The sequence below is a fragment of the Pseudogymnoascus verrucosus genome (genome assembly GCF_001662655.1).
Source record: "Pseudogymnoascus verrucosus strain UAMH 10579 unplaced genomic scaffold scaffold_19, whole genome shotgun sequence".
NCBI lineage: Eukaryota > Fungi > Ascomycota > Leotiomycetes > Thelebolales > Thelebolaceae > Pseudogymnoascus > Pseudogymnoascus verrucosus.
Window position 1 is genome coordinate 1,287 of NW_017263670.1, and position 20,526 is coordinate 21,812.

A 20,526-nucleotide genomic window follows, 5' to 3' on the forward strand; every position below is an offset into this window, starting at 1 on the left:
TTCTTAAAAATATCATACTCTATAGGAGTATGTAGCCGTTCTAATACTACTACGTCTATAGTAGGAATTGTAGCTGCTCAAATTACTGTTTGTGGCTAGAATGGCTATAGCCTACTTCCTCTCTATGCAGAAGTAATATTTAAGTTAGAAAATGCTAATTCTCTTGCTTTTATATATACTTTGAGCTACTCTGCTTTCTGTATACGTAGGAGTTGCGCCTCATTTAGGTGCGAGAGAGCAGTTATAAGGTGTTGCTTTAAGGGCCTAAAAATTGAAATATCAAGTGGCTGTAGAACATGAGATGTATGAGGAGGTAGTATAAGGAGCAATATTCGATTTTGAATGCAGTGTGATATAAAGCTTCCACTTATATGGCTATTATGGCCATCGCAAATTAGGAGCCGTTGCTGTAGTCGTCCATTTTGTGTTGCTTTTGCTCTTGTAGAGGGCTCAAAAACGCGTTTTAGCTACTCTAATCCATGAAGATTGCTTGTCTATCCTTTTGTATTTGTAGAGAAGTGCCATTTTTGTATAACCTCCTTTGGAATCTAGCTCTGTAGTATGTTCTGTCCTTTAAAAATAATAAGGGGGTTAATAGCTGTTCTGTCCATGCAAATGCATTTAACAGCAGACACCTATTCCTGTTAGCTAGGATGAGCTTGAAAACGCGTACGAAGTGTAGAATCGACTATAATTCGTGTAGATTGCATAGTTCCAATTGAAAATCCAGTTTCATCTATATTGTAGGTGTTGTAGTTTTCGATTTTTAGCTCTGTTATAAGGCTCTTGTACGCGTCAAACCACCCCCTTAACACCTGCTTTGTGACCCCATTCATCCTTTGTGCCTTAACTCTACGTCCTAACTTAACACGTAAGTTAGGATGCCTTTGAATGAATCGTGGAACCCAATCTTGCCTAAGAGGTAAGTTAGGAATGTGTTCTTGTTAAGTTTGTAGTTGTTGAGTTTGTAGTTGTTGAGTTTGTAGGTGTTGAGGCTGAAAAACGCAACACTTATTTGACCGGACTTCATCTGCAACCTCCTGTAATATCCGATGGCTAGGAGCGTAGCCACTTATAGTAAGCTCTTTAATCCACTTTAGGAGGGTCTGCTCTTGATTTTTTGATAGGAGCTGCTGCTATTGGCGTGCTTCTACTCGTGTATGCCTTCCATTTACACGACATCGGAGGGTCTCTGCTGGTAGCCCTAGAGCTTTTGCAGCAGCATATATTGATTTATATTGATTTGATTTAATAGCTAATATAGCCTTTTGTATTTGAATTTCGCGTTCTTGAGCCTTTATACTCTTCTGACGGACCATTCTAGCATAGTAGTAGTAGTAATAGTTAATAGGGTGGTAGGTTTGATGGGGTGGTTCCAACCCCACTACACCCGTTACGCCATTACACCCGTTACGCCACGACTTACGTTAGTGTTACAAAGGGCATAGATAGGATTCTGTATTAAATAGTAAGGATAGCGGCGGTAAGCCTAATTAGTAGAGAATATCTATTAATAGTTAGCACGCACATGGTAGATAAATCTTTTAAGGAAGCAAACATGGTAAATAGATCTTTTGCCCTTAAACTAATGATTTTTATAACAAAATGTTAAATCCCTAAACCACTATAGAGATGGACCACCAACGCTCTCTAGCACACTACAACTACACTCACGCACCTACCTCTATGAATAAGTAAGAGGGTGGCAGAGGCATATATGCCAGACCTATGGCAATTGCCTCTGTCGAAAAGAGCAACCTATGGCAGGCGTTGCTCCATGGGAATCTTGCCACATGTTAACCGCTTTTATCCTTGCATTTCACAAACTGCTATACTATTTCCCGCATCTCGTGGCAGGCTAACTAACCCCTTCGAATGGCATAAAATTTACTAACGGGAGATGAAAAATGAGCGTGTCTAATGATGCTCGTTGGCTTTAATGGTAGTAAGCTATAACGTGCAGACTTACTACCACAGCCCCCTATGGTAGAGGACATGGGAAGAGGGTTAATAACGAGGTAGTGAACGAAGTAAGGTGGTAGAAATGAGGCGATAGCGAGGTACCGACAGGAAGGTTTTAGGGGCTTTAGGGTCACGTGTAGGGTAGATAGAACTTTTTTTCAGAGACAGCGCATATAGATCTTTATAGGGGCAAACAGGGTAAATAGATCTTTTGCCTTTAGTTTAAACTTTAGCTGCTAAAGTTGTAAAACATACTTATTAATACGCAGGATCTAGTGGCACCTCAGCAGCTCTCTGTACTGCCTATATGCTAAGAATATACTATAATTGTTTTCTAGATCTATGACTTTGGTGGCAATGGCTTAATTGGCCACTCATAGTCCCTGCTAAACCTCGACTTAAATACCCACTCGCCCATTCCTACGGTCTCTGTCTTCTCACCCGTCTCTTGCGGCACTACAACCTCTAAGGTCACACCGTATGGCACCAAAGCCCGCATCTCTATCGTATTCATCCCGTAGCCATCTTGCTTCGTCTCCCACGTGCACGAAACAAGGCCGAAAGGCGTAACATGTTCCACGATGGCCCTGTCGAACTCTGCTCCAATCAAAGGCGCAAAGCAGCATTTTGTCCATCCAGGCGCCAAGCGCCGAAGCCCTGCAACACGCCCGTGGAGAAACGTTGCGACGGCACCAAAAGCGTAGTGATTAAAGCTTGTCATGTCGCCAGGGTTCACTGACCCGTCGGGTAGTAAGCTGTCCCAGCGCTCCCACATGGTTGTTGCATCCATTGTCACGGGATACAGCCAGGAGGGGCACGTCTTTTCGAGGAGCATTGCGTACGCTATATTCGTATGGCCCGTCCGTGCAAGGGCCTCGCACAAGAATGGTGTGCCAGCGAATCCGGTACCGATCCTGAATCCGTTCTTGTGAACGAGATACTTGAGACGATTGCCGGCGACCACTGCTTGTGTAGGTGTGAGCAGGTCGAAGCAGATCGCGAGGGCGTAGGCTGTTTGAGAGTCGGAGATGAGCCGACCGTTGGGTGACACATACTCGTTCTGGAAGTCCTGACGTGTAGCGAGAGCGTCGCTAGAGAACTTTGCGCAGTCGGCGGTTTGGCCGACAATGCGTGAGATAAGAACCATGAGGTCTAGACTGTGGACAAGAAAGGCATTAGCGACGAGCTGGGCGTCGGTTGCTGATTTCCACGGCGCATCGGCCGGAGCAGCAGGGTCAAGCCAGTCCTACTCAAATACATTAGTTGGCAGATGTAGCACCAAGACGCAAAGAGACACAAATGCGTACCCCAAGTTGGAATATCGATGGGTCCCATAAGTGGGTTGTACCATTTTTGCAGCGGGGCACAATGTCTATCCACGTCGTCATGCTGGAGTACTGCTGTGCTAGAATCGTCGCATCTCCTGTCTCGCTGTATAGTTCCCACGGGGCTAATATGGTCACATCATGCCACACGGCACATGGCTTCCGTCGACACCAAACCGGGTCGACAATGGTTGAGTTGGGCGTCACCATTGCTGGGACGCCGCCTAGTACCTTCTGGTCGTATTCGACATCTACCAGCCAATTCTTCAACATACCGAAGCAGTCGTAGATCAGGGTTGCAGCTGGGGCAAACAAGGCCAGATCGCCAGACCAGCCCAGTCTTTCATCGCGCTGCGGGCAGTCGGTCGGTACGGAAAGGAAGTTACCACGCATGCCCCACCGGATATTTTGGTATAACTTGTTAAGCAAGGGATCAGAGCAATCGAAGGTGCCGGCGCTCCTCATGTCCGTGTGACAGACAACGGCTTTAATGGAGGCGCTCAGGTCGACTGTATCATCCCACCCGTCCACCTGCACATAGCGGAAACCGTGGAAAGTGAACCGAGGTTCGTAATGTTCGCCGCTTGCATCACCCTTAAGTGTGTAGACATCGATAGCCTTGCAGACGCGCAGAGGTCGCGTTGCGATCTCCCCGTCCTCTAGTACTTCGACGTGCGAGAGGGTGATTTGGTGGCCGCGCGGTCCTATAATATTCTTTAGACGAACATAGCCGACGAGATTCTGACCGAAGTCAAGGACGGTTTTGCCAGCTGGCGTGGTGATGCGTTGCACCGGATTGACCTCCTCAATACGCCTCACCGGCTCGGTAAAGCCCGTTGTGAGATTAGTGGTGGCTGGCAGGAAATCCATCACCACGACTGGTTCCCAGCGGGCGACTACGCTTATTTCAGCACTGTTTTCCAGACTGCTTGTTATTGACGCGGAAGCCGCTGGTGACGACCAGCCCGGAACCTCGAGCGTAGCATCATACTTCTCTCCATCGTAGATTTCGGCCAGGCGAATTGGTCCTCGCGTCACCTGCCATGAGCCGTCGGTCACAATGCGTTCCTCTCGGCCATCGACATAGCGGATCTCCAGCTGAGCCATCAAGGCCGTGTGTGGCCCCCAGATATTTCGATGGCCACCCTCAAAACCAATGCGCCCTGAGAACCATCCCTCCGCAACACGCACGCCTAGACAGTTGACGCCGCCTGCCAGGAGGGACGTTACATCATAGGTCTGGTAGGGGAGGCGAGCATCGTAGGCGGTCCAGCCAGGCGCCATGAAAATGTCGCCTACACGCTGGCCGTTGATCTCGGCTTCGTAGACTCCTTGCGCAGTGATGTAGAGCCGCGCCTGATCGATGGTACCCACTATGCTAGCCGCCGGCAGGGAAAATTCCTGGCGAAACAACTGTTCCGGGTCCGATACCGTGGTGTCAGATGCCCATGGCGCCGCGATGCGCTCACATTGCCAGTCTGCATGGCTGAGAAGGCCAATCTCGAGGCGGGCTGGTGCGCTCCAGGGCGTGTCTTGTCCTGCCGAATCCCATACCCGAACTCGCACTGAGATCTTCTCTCGCGCGCGGAGATGTCGATCAAGCGGCCATGGAACAAGATGAGATAGTGAGGACGCGCGCCGCACTGTGCAGAGGAGCTCGAGGGTTGAGCCAGAGCTCTCTTTCGAGACTTCAATGTCGTAGCTTTGCGGAGAAAAGGCACTGGAAGCGTTCTGGAATGTCCACGACAGGCGCGGCGCGGTGTCCTGAGTTACCAGCAGCTGTGTAGGCCCGGGGTGGTAGTGCTCAAAACGAAGGTCAATGATCGATGCCATGATACCAGTGGGGTTCTGTGGCAAAGCCAGAGTGAGATTGGCCTTAACTGCTAGAGAGAAACAGACCAGGCAGGGAGAGTAAAGTAAGTACTGTATAGAATAATATCAGGGCTTCTCACACTTCTCACTAATTCTAAACAGAAAATTAGACCACAATTCCGGCGAGCAGAGCAGTCATCGTAACTCTGATCGTCCATATTAAGAACTGTTATTAAACTTACGGATTAATTTGTAAACAGCTGACGCCTTTTACCTAGAGTCTAAAGCTATCCATAGCTATAGATAGCTTTGTTAGTTTGTAGTCATAGCGCAGCGATAGTGGAGCGAAAGCGCCACATTTATCCGCGGTAGAACTGTATAAACTTACTTACCCCCGACGTTTATCCGTCCCGTTAATGGTAGTATCAGATGGTTGAATGACTGGCAGTTCTGTTCTTTGATTCCATAACTACAACCACATCACATCACATCGTCTCTTGCATCCCGTTTCTTGACAAATTCGCTCACTATTAACCCGAGCAGACCCTTTCCTCCTGCCTTTTTGTCTTGTTTTCCGGCCTAGCGACCAACTCTGTCCCCGATCCCAGCCCCGCTACCCTTAGTTATGGATCCATCCTAGGTCTACAAAATATTCCCTACTAGGATCTAGAGCCTGATGTCTAATATTTGAGAGATGCTACACCCCAGTTCGTTTTTAATTTCTTACCTCCTATATTTGTGCTGGAGATAGTCTATATTCACTCATTTGGGTTCATTAACTGAAGGTTCGCTCAGCATGTTCGAACGAAGCGACGTTGTCGAGGCTCCCTCTGATAACACGTTAACGACAGCACAAAAGCCTAGTAAAGATCTGCCACTCCCACGAGACTTCGTTTGGGGTGCTGCTACAGCAGCATACCAGATCGAGGGTGGCGCTTTCCAGGACGGAAAAGGTCCCTCTATCTGGGACATGTTTTCCCATGTCGTTCCCTCACGCACCAGTGGTGACAATGGCGACGTCGCATGTGACCACTACAATCGTATGCCAAAAGATGTTGAGCTAATGGAATCGCTGGGCCTCGACGTCTACCGCTTCTCTATCTCGTGGTCACGCATTATCCCCCTTGGCGGCCGCCACGACCAGGTCAATGAAGCCGGGGTCACATTCTATAACAACCTCATCGACCAGCTAGCCGCACGAAATATCACGCCCTCAGTCACTCTTTATCACTGGGATGCTCCTCAGGCTCTGTACGACCGATATGGCGCTTTCTTAAATACGGCTGAATTTAAGGCCGATTTTGAAAATTATGCGAGACTGTGTTTCTCCCGCTTTGGGGACCGCGTGAAGGAATGGGTTACCTTCAATGAGCCTTATGTCATATCAGTTTTTGGACACCATAGCGGCTCACTTGCACCTGGCCATAACCGGGCGACAGGCTTTGATACCAAAACGGAACCATGGCGGGTCGGACACACGATTATACTTTCTCACACCTCTGTAGCGCAAATCTACGCCGACGAGTTCCGTCCGACTCAGGAAGGCTGCACGGCAATTGTTTTGAATGGCCATATGTATGAGCCTTTTGACTCAAACAGCAATGCAGACAAGGCCGCCGCACGGCGCAGGATGGAATTTTACTTCGGCTGGTTCGCCGATCCGATTTACTTAGGACAAGACTACCCCGCCGTAATGCGTGCCCAGCTAGGTTCGCGTCTGCCTAAGTTCTCGCCTGATGAGCTCGAACTCCTCCGCAAATCGGTCTCCCTCAATACATTTTTCGGCCTGAACCACTACTCGACAAAATACGCCAGGGCCCTACCTGATCCGCCTGCTGACGATGACATCACTGGAAATGTGGAAGAGGGTGCCATCAATAGCGAAGGGGAAGAGATTGGCCCAGTATCTGGCATGATATGGTTACGTGTTGCGCCTGAGGGGTTTCGCAAGCTACTCAGCTGGCTGTGGAAGCGTTATAGCATCCCAATCATAATCACAGAGAATGGGTGCCCATGCCCAGGTGAGAATAATATGACATTAGAGCAGGCGGTCGATGATCAGTTCCGCATACGGTATCTAGGGCTCTATCTAGATGCGATTTCGCAGGCTATCTATACGGATGGTGTTTTAGTTAAGGGCTACTATGTCTGGAGTCTCATGGATAACTTTGGTATGTTAAATATCCTGAACTTTGTGGTTGGTATGCAATACTAATAGTGGATGATTATAGAGTGGTCGGCGGGTTATAGCCCTCGTTTTGGTATTGTACATACAGACTACAAGACTCTATTAAGAACGCCAAAGAAATCAGCATCATATCTAAAGCACTCGTTCAGGCATCGGAGAGAAAGAAATCAGCATCATATCTAATAATGATTCTACGTACTAGACAGAAAAATCAATAGAATGATAGGAAGGTTAACAGGGTTAGCCTTTAGGGCTATGCATATAAATTTAGGGACAGACCGTTGCCTATGGAAGCTTTAGCGACCAACTCGAATGATGCAAATTACATGTGACTGTCTTACTATTCCCCGTCCCCCTGTCTGACTGTAACGACCCGGAAAAGTATTACTAGAGCTTGGCAGGATCAGTCACTAAACCTGAACGCGCTATTCCGCCTAACTTAGGTGCGGTGTAACAGTAAAAAAAGTAGATCGTTACAATCATACAGGGTGGGGGGGGGATGGGGATTAATAGAAGAATGGGATATCATGGAGGTAATCACGGGAAGATTAGCCATCGCGGTATAAAAACATTGTCCCGTTTCTAAGTCATCAATGACGGAGAGAGGATGCAGATGTTAAACATGCGTCGGAGCTAGGCGATGCGTAATTAACACCAGTGTAAGATTATTATCTTGTCATAATTATCATTTGTTGAGGGGGAAACAACACTACGCCATTTGGAACTGAGGCGAGACTAGGATAAATTCACAAAGTCTAGAGATGCGATTAAGTTAAATGCACTTGTCGATATCATTCGATGTCAGGTGCATTGTCTATCAAGACTTGGCAGTGGATATATAGTGCAATCAATACATTGTATTCACAATTCTACTTAATGAGTAAATCAGCTACATCAGCCCGCAAACTGAATATCGCAGCATTAGGCGATCATGCGTATGCTATTCTTCGATTGCTTACTCAGCCTCGTGCTCTTTAAGGACACGTTGGGTTGCGGTCTCCGTCTTGTGGAATCGCCATGGCTTGATACCTCGCTCGAAAAGTTCGTCTAGTTCAGCAGCAGAGCGGCTAGAGGAGGGTCAATTCGGATTTCCACAAATAAAGGGGGCATTCTGAACTTACCCTGTTGTCTCAGGGATTAAGAACCACATCCCGACCATAAATGGCGCGCCGACACCAACGTAGAACCAGGCGGTCTTAAGTCCCCAATTCCACTTGTTAATATTAGTCATATACGGAACTAGGACGCTCATGACAACGCCAATGACGCAGGTCGCTGCGCCACCAAACCCTGCAGTATAAGGACGGAGGCGCTGGGAAGAAATTTCGCCAATGAAGCCCCAACCAGTGGCACCGTTGGCGGCCAGTCCGACATCTGTAAAAAGTTAGATAAATCTTCAGAAGTATAGACCAGAAGGAGAGAATTGCAAGAGATACGTACTCCAGAGACAGGCGAAGAGGATAAAAACGTAGGATGACGCATTAGTAGACGGTACGACTCCTAGAATACCAACGGCGATGCAAGCAAGCCAAGAAAGTGTTGTACCACAGCAAGCGATATATCGACGGCCGACTCTATCAGCACAAAGAACTACGACGATAACGGTCGCAATCTGGATAGATGACGTGATAACCTTGATTCTGAAAGGATTTTTGAGACCCGCCTGTTGGAAGAAGTATGTTCCAAATGTGCCGAAGAGGGAGAGGCCGATGAACTGCTGAGTGAGGTTGGTCCACAGTGTGATCACAGTCCGAATGCCGTTCACGCCTTGGAAGATGGCGTACCACTTTTCTCTTCGCTGCTCGACGGCAAGAGCGCGCTCGTGTTCGACGTTCAATAGAATGATCTCGAGTTGTGCATCGACATTATAATTCTCGACGCCCCGGTTGAGGTACGACAGGGATTTCTTGGCGAGCTCCATCTTCCCAGCTGTGACGCACCACGCGGGAGACTCAGGGAGGAATAGATAAATGGTGAGCATCAAGCCGATCTGTGCCCATTGCGAATATAGGGCGTTGAGGTAGTTGTGCGGGTTGCTAGCATTAAGACTGTTTAGTGCCACCTGAGCGAAGAAAGAGCCAAGGGTCCACCAAAAGCTGTAGAGCATCAACAAGCCACCCCGGATACGAGGAGGAGCACACTCGGAAATATATGCTGGGATAGTAGATTGAAGACAGCCGACACCAATACCAGCTAGAAGTTTGCCGACCAACCAGCCCTCCCAGCTGCGGGTAAGTGTCTCGGCAAGGATAGAGCCCACAAGAATGAGCCAGTAAGTATACATGGCGACCTTCCTGCCGAATTTGACAGTGTAGAAGGACAGCCCAACCATGCCGATAATCTGACCAACAGATACGACAGAGGACCAGCCGCTGAGAATGGGCGAGGCGAGGGCGGGGCTACCATTAGCGTTTTTCTCAGTTGCGAACTGCTTAACAAAGCCCGCGTTCGCGATGATACTGGCGTTGATGCTAAACAAGAAGAATGTTAATAATAGAGCCTAAGCACAACACAAAAGAAGTTCGGTGAAAGCTAACTCACCCGATCTGATAACCGTCTGTTGCAGCACTAAAGGCAGCAGCAAAGCAAAGAGCAGTGGCCATTTTAAAGTGCTTTACAGTTTGCCATGGAGTCAAATTTTCATAGCCGGTGATGGCCTGACCCTTAGTAGCAGCATCGGCAACGACATCTGAGCCTTTGATATCGCCATCCTCCCCAAATTCGTTGTGCTCTGCGGTATTAGTCGGCTTATCGCTGATGGGCTGAGAAGCCATGGCAAAGAATAGTAAATTCAGTCAATGGCCGCCGGAAGTTGAAAGGTGTCGTTGAAAGGTGTCGTTGAAACAAGAGGGATGGTACAAGGAAGAGATGTAGAGAAGTTGCTCTATCTAATGCACCGATATCTTTCTGACATTGCGGGGATGTTAAGCTCCTTATACTTCTTGGACATGCCACTTAACTCGCATGAAAATAGCACGTAGCTCATTCAACCTTTCATTTCAATATTGGAGCTCTAGCATGCGGGGAAGGAAATGCGGGGATGTAAATGCGGGGAAGGAGACACCGAAGTGTCTAGGCCGAGCCGTAGGTTTAGCGGGGTTTCCAATAGTGGATCCGCAACCTCATAGAATGTAAATTATTGAGTGTCATGGGGGAGACACGGGGTGGGTGTCAACCTTGAAGTTTATCCGCGTTTTGCCGTTTTCTCGAAGCACCACAGTTCATCCGCGGTTGAGACCACAACCCCATGTTGAAGTTTATCCGAATGTTATACGAATGTTACCAAAGGTACAAAATACGCTAGCATACACTTCATGCACGCATTCCCGACTGTGGCTCCCATGGAAAACCATACTTCTGGTATTTCTCACTGTCGTGTCTAAATATTGGTAATTCGAATGAAGTTAGAATGTGGGGTAAAACCATTTCCCGGCGTGATAAAGTTGTATGGGGTTAAGAACCGTTTCCCCGCGTTCTAACTTCATTCGAATTTATCAATATTTGGATGCTACAGCAGCCAGGGCGTATGGATGCTATTACAGACTTCAAAGGACTGAAGATATACCGAGTGAGAGACAAGAGTGCGGAGATAGGGCTGAAGTTAATCACAAGGAAATATCGCAAGGAGAGACGAAAAAAAAAAGGATTGAAATTAAGATACTATAAGTTATAACTCAAGCTGCTCCCAAATTCTATATTGTCCAAAACGCATTATTCGTCTAGGGATTCTTCTGTGACGCTGAATGGTAACCGACAGAAGGAGCAGTAGGGACATTATGTCTTTCAATTTCGTGAAGAGAATCATCTTCAGTGCTGCCGCTGTCGCTGTCGCTGTCGCTGCCATCCCGCCGCCAAATCCGGAGTTCTTCGAGATAACTCAGCTGTCTCTGCCACCCGCCATCAATACCACGAGTGTGGGCGCCTGCACAGCATCTATAAATCCTCGCCGCACCGGCTGTATCTACTACCAGGAAAACTACGACTTCCAGTCTGGCGACTTCACTCCCGATGGCAAACACGTCGTTGTCAGTGTTAACTTTACCGGTGCTCCTGCCGCACCAGACCCTGCCAGCATCTACTCCGGCGCACAGGTGATACTTATTACGGCCGATGGCACCAACTTCCCTAATGGCGATAGCTGGAAGTGTATGAGCTGTGCTGTGCCCACCCAAAACAAGCAATCTCTCGATCCCGTGATCGACTATCCCCACGTCTTCCGGAGTGGCACCAAGATCTTGTGGGGACATAATATCCTCGACTGCAATGGCCAACCGCTTGCTGATGAGTCGTGCACGCCTACCCGCACACATATCTACCCTATCTTCTGGCCCGTCTCCACGAATGCCTTCGCAGCCGGCGGATCTCCGCGTGAGATGCGTCTCCATCCAGATGATACGCACATTTTATGGAGTTCCTTGTCCAACAGCGGTCAATCCACGTTCACGGGGAAGCTCCAATTCAATGCCAGACCCACTAACGGGTCCCTTCGCGCCCCACGTTATGATCTCATTCAAGTCAACGTCCTAGCCCGCGCCAACAGCACCCCTGCTATCTATGCGGACGGCAATCAGATCAAGATCAACCCCCAGCCTCTCTCACTCGGCGAACTTCGTGGCTGGTCTGGCAATGGAGAGGAGATCATTTATCTTGGTTCCAACGTCGAGGCTAACAACGTCGACCTCTACGCCATTCACGTTGTGACTGGTGCGATTCGCCGCATTACTAGCCACCCCGAGTATGCTGATCCGATCGTATCGTCTCCCGATAATCGAAATTATCTCATCATGGACACCCGCGGCTCAAATCGTCAGATGTGGATGGCCGGCATGCGCGGTATCCCCCCTATCATAGATATTGTGGTTACGCTCCTCGCAGTGTCGACCCGCAACAATGGCCCGCGTCGCTTTTTCCAGCCCATTCTCCTCGACCAGTTCGGCGATCGCAGCGATATCGACTACTATGGCCAACGTATTAATACTGAAGGCGACCTTTCTAATGGCTCTGTCAACGATCCAAACTGGAACGGCCGCGCCGACGCCGGTTTCTCTCTTGATAGCACCAAAATCGTGTATTGGCAAGCTCTTGTCACATCTCCTGCCTGTGGCGGCGTCAACCCGCTCAAGTGCCCAGCCTCCACGGCCCAAGGAGGTAGCAACTATCGTGTTATGCTCGCAAAACGCACCAGCCGTGCACCTACAAGGCCCGTCCCAGTCTTTAAAATTCCTGACATCATCCCCTGGGCAACACCCTTCCCACCCGGAGCGTCTGTCCCTGTCGATAAGACACTTGCACCTGGGGACTATACCCTCTATGGCAAGGCACATGGCTTCGCGAATGTTACGCTTACTTCGTCGAGCGTCGCTATTAGATACTCCAACTTTAGCGACGACTATCGGCACATCATAGACGGATACGAGAACGCTACCTCATCGGTTAAGCCCCCAAATTACTATGACGTTCATGTCGACTGGTTCTCAGATATATTCCAATCTGGTGCCGTATTTGGTACTAAGAAGACGAGCCCCGGCGGGTTCCATGCAGAAATAGATGCATTTTTGAATATTTTCTCCGCGAATGGATCACTTACGACGACGATCAATGGAGTGGAATATTTACAACCCCTTAATTTTTCTTAATAGATAAAATAATTAAGATGAAACTAAGTTATTGTTAGCTTTATAAGGGCTCGAGTCTTAGAAGGAAAAAACTTGTCTATTTCTAAACGTCTAATTCTACAAGGGGTTACTAAATGCTAAGAATCTCAATCGTATACTCTTCAGAATAGATGCTATAAAAATTCACCGTTCCAACCGGATTTCAAATTCTCATAGTAGCTTAAATCTTATTCGTCTCTGTTATAGTGAATTAATATTAAATTATCAAGAAGGGGTACAATAGAGTCCTGGTTATCATATCACTTAACCCTATTTAACCACCTTACGGGATGACCCTTATTCCACCCTAGCTCCCTCATCAAATATACTCCCACCGATCACCCCCTATTAAATTCAGCGCATTCCTCCGCCCCTTCGCTGCAATATTTGCCTCTATCGTCTTCGCTGCTAATAAATCTTCTGCCTTCCTTGCCGCTTCAATGTTGATAATTTTCACACGGTCTAGTAGCTCCTGCGGTGCTACTACAGGGAACACATTCCTCGGCATTTCGCCCAACTCGCGCCAAATTCCATAGTGCCTTGCGGCCTTTGTCACGCAGTTGAACCCGTCGTTTGGATAGTAGAGAAACTCATTCGCGCAATGGTCAATGAAACCGCGGCGGGTGAGGAGGGGCATTTGGTTGCCGGAGATGGAGTTGCCGGTGGGGATAGAATCGAGGATTTTAGAGAAGGAAGGTGGCACTATATTGCGGAGAGAGGAGAAGGAGGATCTTATGTCAGTGTTAGGGGCGGAAGGTGGGCGGGGTGCCATGACATGGTCGATGGAGAAATTAATATATTCTTGCCTGAGCTGGTAGTCCGCAAAATCCTGTGGGTTGTAGCCGAAAACGGGTTTAGACATTTGATTTTTCCCTATATTAGAGCGATGGAGATTAGGAAGGGCTTTAAAGGAGCGGAGTGAGAGAGCGGAACGAGACGTATAAACGTACATGCGTTCTGCTCAAGGCTGTAGCCAATAATATCAAGGAAGCCAGAGTACTGCTCTGGCAGTAATAGGCCGGTGCGATTAGTATCCAAATGGTTGAAGATTTCGTTGAAAAATGCCATGCCGAAAGCTGTCGGTGCAGTGTTGTTATAAAACGGCTGCCACCCCGTTGAAGCAGCGGAGTGCGTCTGCTGTAGCTGAGGCCGCGGTGGTTGTTGTGGCGGCTGCTGGTACTTTTGCTGTTGCTGCGGTTGAGAGGGAACAGGTCCTTGGGAAGGCTCATATGTGTATTGTGGTGTTTGCGGGCCAGGGGTCGAGTTTGAACGCGACGTATAAGCATATGGCGAGGACCGCGAAGGGCCAGCCTCTGGTAGCACTGTGTTTGTGCTCTCGGATGGAGCTGCGTAGTTTGTTTGTGAAGACGCCGAGCTTGGGATTTCAGGTGCAGGAGGTGCATGGCTAGTTTGCGGTGACGCTGCATGGGGACTTGCAAATGGCGGCGGCGTTGTAGACGCACTCACCGACGGCTGTGGTGGATATCGTTGAGGCGGCAAGCCTTCACCCCCAACCTGTTTCAGCGAGGCCAACGGCAACTGCGTCGACACCGGTCGTCTCTGCGTTGAAGCCGCTGTGTTGATTGGTTGTAGAGGCGGCCGTGGAGGGAGCTCTGGCGGAGTGCGAGGGGGGTAGCCGCTGTATTCGTAAAGGAGGGAGGGGTGGGAGGCGAGGTGGGGTCCGGGGGAGCGTGAGAGGATGTAGCAGGAGGCACAGAAATGAGAGGGACACGTGTTGCAAGAGATACGGGGGGAGGTGGGAGGAATAGGGAATGTGCAGGAGGTGCAGTGGAAGGGGAGGGACATGGTGAGGTTGGGCGTGGTTGGTAAGGGTTGTATGTGAAGAAACGAAGGGCGATGAGTTGTTAGTGAACAAACTATTGGGGTTTGATGACTTATAGTAATGAGCCTCTTGGGAATAATAGTCACGCTGTATTAACATGTAGGCGTATGCGTAGGCGCCTTTATAATTTATATGTTCTGCCTTACCGCCGCCACAATATTGAATAATTGACGCTCTAGCAAATAGTTCGGCCCTCCTACTACTAATATTGGTGAGCTGGCTGGCCCTACAGCCAATAGGAGCATTGGGCACTAACAGTTTAGCCCTCCCTAGTCTAGCCCCCTAGATAATGCTTGTAGGTTGGTACGAGAGCTTCTAGAGGCGGAACAAGATGCCATGGAAAGTCACGGGTCGCTTCTTGAGGATGGGAAAATTCTTCATTGCGATAATTCTAAGAATAATATCATCATTACAGAAGCTGCCTTAAAAGGGGAGCCGAGAGGGACACTAATTAAGCTAGACTTGACAGAGGAGTTAGGCAGTATGCTAAGCGGAGCTAGTCATAACACAAGCACTATATAGTTCATGGTGATTGAGGTGCTGCAGGGCAAGGGTCACAGGTCATGGCTTGACCTCGAGTCGTTTTTCTTATTAGGAACAGACACTATAGAGAATACAATCGCCTATACTAATCAAAGCCCTCTCTCAGACTCGTGCACTATAATCAATCACACTAGCACCAGGGAAAAAAATCACTCTGCACATGGAATACAATCACAGTAACTCATTCAATTCGTAGAAACCTGGCTAGCTACTTATACCTACCCCCCTAGTTCTCCTCCCCCCACGGCGCATATGCCTCCCGCCATACGTATCCCTGCACCCAAACTTGACCAGATAAGGGCTTATGGTCGTTGTGCCATCGACAATAAGTGTCCCATCCGGAGCCTTGATCTTCAGCTCGTAGTATCCCGCTCCGCCCGAGTTATCCCAAGAGAACCTAATCGGATAGTACTTGCCCTTTACTAGCGTGACCTTGTACTCTAGCGGCGCCGAGCCGACTGGAGTGTACGTCGCCTCCAGATTAGCGTTTGCGCGTGTGTAGCCAGAGTAGGCGTTTGGAGCGAGCCAGAGCAGACTCAGGTTATCGGCAATGGGCGCGGTAAAGCTGTACTCTCCATCCTGGTGCGCGTACAGATAGCCTCTATGGTTCACCGCAACGTATTCCCAGTTTGCGGCGTCTGGCCGTAGATTGTATGGGCATCTGCGACTCCGATTCTCGTAGTCGTTCCCTCGTAGTATGGCTCCGTACGCTTCATGACCACGAGGTTAAAGTTTCCGTCGTTAGGTCCTAGGTATGTAATGTCATTCGGGAAAAATGCAAACTCAAACCCAGCATTGCCACAGGACGTGTCTGGGAGAGATGCTGGCTCTTGGACGTCATCTTTGCGAGCATCTTTACAGCAGCCTCCTCCACCGCACGCTCCAGCACATCCTACACTATGGGCGCTGTCGAAGCTCGAGGCGATGACGAGGGGGTTGTTGTGATGGGATCCTAGGTAGCACTTCTTTGTACGTGCTTGATAGTCGACGCTGTGGCAAGGACAATGGTGGCGCAGGTTTCCATGCCTGAAAATTAGCAAGTCTCCTGATGACAGAATGGCAGACTTACATTCTTGAAAGTTCTGGGCAGATGACACCGTGAAATACCTCGTCCCGTGCCGTTTCCCAACGCCCTCATCACATCGCTGGCCCTCGCTGGCTCATACAGCCTATTTCTCTATTCCTCTAGGAAATTTAGGGGCCCCTGCCGCCCCTGCCGCCGCGGCTTCTGCTGCTGCGCAGCCAGTCTCGGTTGCTTGGACTCCATTTGGGAGCTGGCTATTACAGCCATCCAGATATAGAGTCGTCTGGGTATGTCTTTGTCTATATTACCAACGTCCGCTAACACCTATAGCCGTTCCCCCTCGTCCTCGCAACCAACAATGGGCCCGCACCAGCTGGCATGCCAGCTCCAGCTGTCGGTACGTCTTAATCGTACTCTACACATACATAATATACTAAATATTCTAGCCTGCCCTGCCTCGTGTGTGGCTGCAGCTGCCACTGTGACTGTGACCTCCCCGCCGGTTACAACAACAACGACAACAACACTTTCGGGACCGCTACCGACTGAAATTGCAAATGGAGGTGCATTCAGCGCAGGAGGAAATCTGCCTAAGCCAGATCCAGTGTTTGATGAACAAGGTAACTGGTCTTGTTGTATCGGGCCATTTTCCGGTGGTAGCGGTGTTGGCTGCACTTGATGTTATGAGACTTGAATTAGTGAAATGGGAATTTGAATTTGGTGACGAAGCTATACCCATGAGATACACATTTTGATGTTGTAGACACGCCATAAAACTATGGCATTGGCCGACTTTGAATCCTGAACCCTCTGGCAGATTGTTAAACCTATGCTGAGCACCAAGTCTCCTATGCCAACGTGCTAAGCTTTATATCTCCATCCCCTGGTTTTGATCTTCCTGTCAACCCCTTGCCGAGCTTCCTACCAATTGGCGTAAAAAGCAGCGCTCAGAGTAATTGGAAACAGCAGCTAGTTTTTTGCTGCAAGGTAGATGAACGAGGGTTAACTTTTGCTACAATTCAATTACATTTAGTATGATGAAAGTGCATGCATTGGATAAACCACCATCCAATATTGTATTTGACTTCAACTCGTCGTGTTTTTTTATTCTATTTCCCGGCTGATGGGTGCAACACCAGCCCATCTCTTCCCCACCCCCCTTCTTTCGCACTGTCTAGTTCTACTTGTGTTGCCGTTGAAGACATTTTCTCCTATGCCGAGCCGGTGTATAAAAAATCATGAGGTAATGTAAAAAAAAGAAAATCATGAGATCGTTGAAATCCCCAGGACGCCCGCCAAACTTGTTGAAGTTGGCCCGCGCCGCGCTAAATGCAAGAGCCGTGCCGCCCAGTGCAATTGCTCAGAGAGCACCTGGACGGCCGGAAAATATGAGTTGATCCTGAAATATTTGAAAACTACCAATTATGCCACTGGAAGGACGTTCGATACAATGGCCGGTGGGGCCTCTTCGACTTTGTCCCCGTTCGTAGCTGGCGCAGCAGCCGCCGCAGGCGCGGGGGCAGCTGCAGGTGCAGCAGTACCCTCAGCAGCCTTGTCAATGTTTGGGACGGTAAGGCCCTCAAACAGCGAAAATAGCGCATCGCGTTGATGGAAGTCGTTATGGACTAAATTATGTTAGTAAACGTGAAGAGAAAACAGAGCCAATTTATAGACATACCGATATTAACGAGGTAAAACGTCTCCATAACTCGTTGAATAACATTGCGACTTGGGCTCGAGGAGTCATGGCAATGGGCCCAGTCCATTCCTAGACGGAAAGCCTCATCCTTCCAGGCCAAAAAGCTGATCGTTTCCACGATGGTTGGCTGAACGATTTCCTTTCCGGGGAACACACCCCAGGTGACGGCATTTGGAGCATCGCTAGGAGCATTGGTTCGTAGCGTGCCTGACTTTGTAACCGCATAATAAGTCACCTCGGGGTCTCTCGCGATTCTATCAAGCAGCTCATCGATAAGCTCTGGTGCAACTAAAAGCTCGAGGTACGCCTTCTGGTAGACGTATCCATTCGCAGGTCCCCATCCATAAACTGGGTGAGATGACTTGACTCCATCCACGGCAGGTTGCGAGTTGATCGTAAGCAGTCCGCGCTCGTTGAGTTCCACAAGTTGGTTCTTAATAACATCGGCTTCGTTCGAGATCGGTGCCTCACTCCATGGCAAGCTCTCAATGTCGGCATTCAAGTATCGCAGGAATACATTTGCAATGTCCTTGACTGACTTCGGCTCGCCCCACAGCTTAATGTTCTGCTCATTGCTACCCTTCAACCCAATTCCGTATGCATCAAGTTCGCCAAAAGCCGGAGACCTCGAATCACCCCATCTGCCGTTGGGGAACTCATCCCACTCCTGAGTTCGCATGACGTAAGACTTGTTCCTGTTGCGCCAGAAAATAGGTCGTACATCCTCCCCTCTTCGCCCAAGGCCAAGAGATTGGCGCCATGGGAGAGCCTGCTTCAGCGGGCGCTCTTCAGATGGAAGCATCTCGAGCTGTTCAAGAACACCGCGTGTGGCCTGGGCCAAGTTCATCGTGTAGAAATGCAGGTGGTTGATCCCAGACTCAAGGATAGAGCGACACATGTCAGTCACTAAACCTCTCCCAATCTCCCTGACTGCTGCATCATCGTTCTTGACGGGCTCCATGGCTTCAATCCATCCAGGGGGGATCTTCGCATTCATGTGGTTGCACCTTCTCAGAAAGCTGGCGTATGTGGAAATGGGCATGATGCCTGGGATGATTGGAATGGTGATGCCCTTCGCCCTAACTTTGCGGACCCAATCCAAGAAGTTGGGAACATCGTAGAACATCTGAGTCACAATGAAAGTTGCGCCCTCGTCGACCTTTTCCTTCAGGTGGTCGAGCAAAAGATCCGCATCTGTTTGGTCGTCACAGCCTTCTGGGTATCCCGCAACACCAATATCGAAGTGATTACCGTAAGTTTTGCGGATATATTTGACAAGATCTCTCGCGTACTGGAATCCTTCGTCGGTAGCCACCCATTTTTCTTTCTCGCGAGGGGGGTCCCCACGGAGAGCCAGAATGTTTGTGCAGCCACCCTTGTATGCATTCTTGAGGGCATCGTCGACCTTCTCCTTGCCCATGTCCGTACATGTCAAGTGCATGCATGTCTCCAACCCGTAAACCGACTGTGCCACGCTGACCATTTCACATGTCAGTTGCGCATGGCGGCCGCCAGCACCCCAGGTTATGTCAATGAAGCTCGGTCCCAGCCCATGCATTCTGTCCATACGATCGTACAGGTTCTGGACACCTTGCGCAGTCTTTGGGGGGAAGAATTCGAACGAGAAAGTAGGCTTCCCCGCCTGCTCCCCCTGGTTTAGCATGTCTTTGATATGCATCGTGAAGAATATGAGAGTGTGTGTGTGTGAGGAGCCTAGGTTCAGTTCTAGAAAGTATAATTAGTATGACTGTTGTGCTACCGCAGGCCTCCGGAATGATATAGTTGGCATGGGGTGAGGGTGTCGCTGAAATAAATCTCCGAATGTCGGTATACAACACAACGCAGGAGACTTACCTTGCAATTGAAAACCCGACGGTGAAGCTGAAGTTTGGCTGCTCCTGGTTTATCAGCGTGTCAGCCGAAGTAACGTTTGCGAGCCCAACGATCTGCCTCCTCTCGCTGCATGTACACCACGAACAAAGTGTTGGTGGGTATGGTGGAGTTTGAGGTTTTTGATGATGGAGGGGAAGAAAGTGGCGGTCGATAGGTACATAAGTATCGGTGCGACTATCGGGCTGTTTTGAGGTTTTAGTGGGGTAACTAATTAGCCTACCTCGCGTTCGGAAAGAGCAAGCAACACGTTCCTTGCACCCCCAATTCCCCCACTACCCAGCCAATTCGATCCCCGAACCTAAATTATAAATTTGATGTAAGCCAATTAAGGGTACGGGACCCTTTCGTTGGCGACGTCGTCACTCATAGTCATGATGAGGCCTTTTTGCTGTGGCTTTCGGATTCATATATAAATGGTTGATCCTGTGTGGTCGACAATGACATAGTGCTATTATCACAGGCAATCAATCAGCCCACCAATCCCTGGGTTCTATGCCAATCTGAGGGGGTGGCCGTTGCATCCCAGGGCATCATCTTATGCAGCTAGAGTATGCAGTTATGCAAGTGTGATTCGAAAGATTCT

The 20,526-nt window shown here is 49.2% G+C and overlaps 8 protein-coding genes across 8 annotated transcripts; 3 read left to right on the forward strand and 5 right to left on the reverse strand.

Moving 5' to 3' along the window:
* Nucleotides 1–2,227: 2,227 nt before the first annotated feature.
* Nucleotides 2,228–5,352, reverse strand: VE01_04772 (uncharacterized protein). Its single transcript, XM_018274240.2, has 2 exons — nucleotides 3,270–5,352; nucleotides 2,228–3,208 (listed from the first exon to the last, which is right to left on the reverse strand). Exons 1-2 carry the CDS (start codon nucleotides 5,118–5,120, stop codon nucleotides 2,303–2,305), a joined length of 2,757 nt encoding a protein of 918 aa, XP_018130811.1. The 5' UTR covers nucleotides 5,121–5,352; the 3' UTR covers nucleotides 2,228–2,302.
* A 171-nt stretch (nucleotides 5,353–5,523) lies between these two features.
* Nucleotides 5,524–7,559, forward strand: VE01_04773 (uncharacterized protein). Its single transcript, XM_018274241.2, has 3 exons — nucleotides 5,524–5,806; nucleotides 5,895–7,270; nucleotides 7,331–7,559. The coding sequence occupies exons 2-3, from the start codon at nucleotides 5,896–5,898 to the stop codon at nucleotides 7,468–7,470; spliced, it is 1,515 nt and encodes a 504-aa protein (XP_018130810.2). The 5' UTR covers nucleotides 5,524–5,806; nucleotide 5,895; the 3' UTR covers nucleotides 7,471–7,559.
* Nucleotides 7,560–8,128: 569 nt separating this feature from the next.
* On the reverse strand, nucleotides 8,129–10,431 carry VE01_04774 (uncharacterized protein). Its single transcript, XM_018274242.2, has 4 exons — nucleotides 9,829–10,431; nucleotides 8,728–9,758; nucleotides 8,409–8,661; nucleotides 8,129–8,354 (listed from the first exon to the last, which is right to left on the reverse strand). The coding sequence occupies exons 1-4, from the start codon at nucleotides 10,059–10,061 to the stop codon at nucleotides 8,243–8,245; spliced, it is 1,629 nt and encodes a 542-aa protein (XP_018130814.1). The 5' UTR covers nucleotides 10,062–10,431; the 3' UTR covers nucleotides 8,129–8,242.
* Nucleotides 10,432–10,994: 563 nt separating this feature from the next.
* VE01_04775 (uncharacterized protein) lies at nucleotides 10,995–12,989 on the forward strand. Its single transcript, XM_018274243.2, has one exon. The coding sequence runs from the start codon at nucleotides 11,031–11,033 to the stop codon at nucleotides 12,921–12,923; it is 1,893 nt and encodes a 630-aa protein (XP_018130813.2). The 5' UTR covers nucleotides 10,995–11,030; the 3' UTR covers nucleotides 12,924–12,989.
* Nucleotides 12,990–13,121: 132 nt separating this feature from the next.
* Nucleotides 13,122–14,942, reverse strand: VE01_04776 (uncharacterized protein). Its single transcript, XM_018274244.2, has 2 exons — nucleotides 13,892–14,942; nucleotides 13,122–13,814 (listed from the first exon to the last, which is right to left on the reverse strand). The coding sequence occupies exons 1-2, from the start codon at nucleotides 14,745–14,747 to the stop codon at nucleotides 13,261–13,263; spliced, it is 1,410 nt and encodes a 469-aa protein (XP_018130794.1). The 5' UTR covers nucleotides 14,748–14,942; the 3' UTR covers nucleotides 13,122–13,260.
* A 589-nt stretch (nucleotides 14,943–15,531) lies between these two features.
* Nucleotides 15,532–16,168, reverse strand: VE01_04777 (uncharacterized protein; the record flags this gene model as incomplete). Its single annotated transcript, XM_018274245.1, has 3 exons — nucleotides 15,532–15,535; nucleotides 15,596–16,037; nucleotides 16,111–16,168. The coding sequence occupies 3 exons, from the start codon at nucleotides 16,166–16,168 to the stop codon at nucleotides 15,532–15,534; spliced, it is 504 nt and encodes a 167-aa protein (XP_018130812.1).
* A 163-nt stretch (nucleotides 16,169–16,331) lies between these two features.
* Nucleotides 16,332–17,030, forward strand: VE01_04778 (uncharacterized protein; the record flags this gene model as incomplete). Its single annotated transcript, XM_018274246.1, has 4 exons — nucleotides 16,332–16,343; nucleotides 16,408–16,638; nucleotides 16,682–16,748; nucleotides 16,798–17,030. 4 exons carry the CDS (start codon nucleotides 16,332–16,334, stop codon nucleotides 17,028–17,030), a joined length of 543 nt encoding a protein of 180 aa, XP_018130795.1.
* On the reverse strand, nucleotides 16,797–20,461 carry VE01_04779 (uncharacterized protein). The gene is made up of 3 exons (XM_018274247.2): nucleotides 19,905–20,461; nucleotides 18,030–19,775; nucleotides 16,797–17,976 (listed from the first exon to the last, which is right to left on the reverse strand). The coding sequence occupies exons 2-3, from the start codon at nucleotides 19,726–19,728 to the stop codon at nucleotides 17,774–17,776; spliced, it is 1,902 nt and encodes a 633-aa protein (XP_018130815.1). The 5' UTR covers nucleotides 19,729–19,775; nucleotides 19,905–20,461; the 3' UTR covers nucleotides 16,797–17,773.
* Nucleotides 20,462–20,526: the final 65 nt, after the last annotated feature.

Bases quoted from the DNA above. Each gene is read 5' to 3' on its own strand.
- VE01_04772 (XM_018274240.2), bottom strand. From the start codon at position 5,120: ATGGCATCGATCATTGACCTTCGTTTTGAGCACTACCACCCCGGGCCT. The intron at 3,209-3,269 runs GTACGCATTTGT...GTATTTGAGTAG, and splicing joins CATCGATATTCCAACTTGGG to GACTGGCTTGACCCTGCTGC.
- VE01_04773 (XM_018274241.2), top strand. From the start codon at position 5,896: ATGTTCGAACGAAGCGACGTTGTCGAGGCTCCCTCTGATAACACGTTA. The intron at 7,271-7,330 runs GTATGTTAAATA...GGATGATTATAG, and splicing joins GAGTCTCATGGATAACTTTG to AGTGGTCGGCGGGTTATAGC.
- VE01_04774 (XM_018274242.2), bottom strand. From the start codon at position 10,061: ATGGCTTCTCAGCCCATCAGCGATAAGCCGACTAATACCGCAGAGCAC. The intron at 9,759-9,828 runs GTGAGTTAGCTT...CTTCTTGTTTAG, and splicing joins ACAGACGGTTATCAGATCGG to CATCAACGCCAGTATCATCG. The intron at 8,662-8,727 runs GTACGTATCTCT...AACTTTTTACAG, and splicing joins CCTCTTCGCCTGTCTCTGGA to ATGTCGGACTGGCCGCCAAC.
- VE01_04775 (XM_018274243.2), top strand. From the start codon at position 11,031: ATGGTAACCGACAGAAGGAGCAGTAGGGACATTATGTCTTTCAATTTC.
- VE01_04776 (XM_018274244.2), bottom strand. From the start codon at position 14,747: ATGTCCCTCCCCTTCCACTGCACCTCCTGCACATTCCCTATTCCTCCC. The intron at 13,815-13,891 runs GTACGTTTATAC...GCTCTAATATAG, and splicing joins CAGCCTTGAGCAGAACGCAT to GGAAAAATCAAATGTCTAAA.
- VE01_04779 (XM_018274247.2), bottom strand. From the start codon at position 19,728: ATGCATATCAAAGACATGCTAAACCAGGGGGAGCAGGCGGGGAAGCCT. The intron at 17,977-18,029 runs GTATGTCTATAA...AACATAATTTAG, and splicing joins GTTTTACCTCGTTAATATCG to TCCATAACGACTTCCATCAA.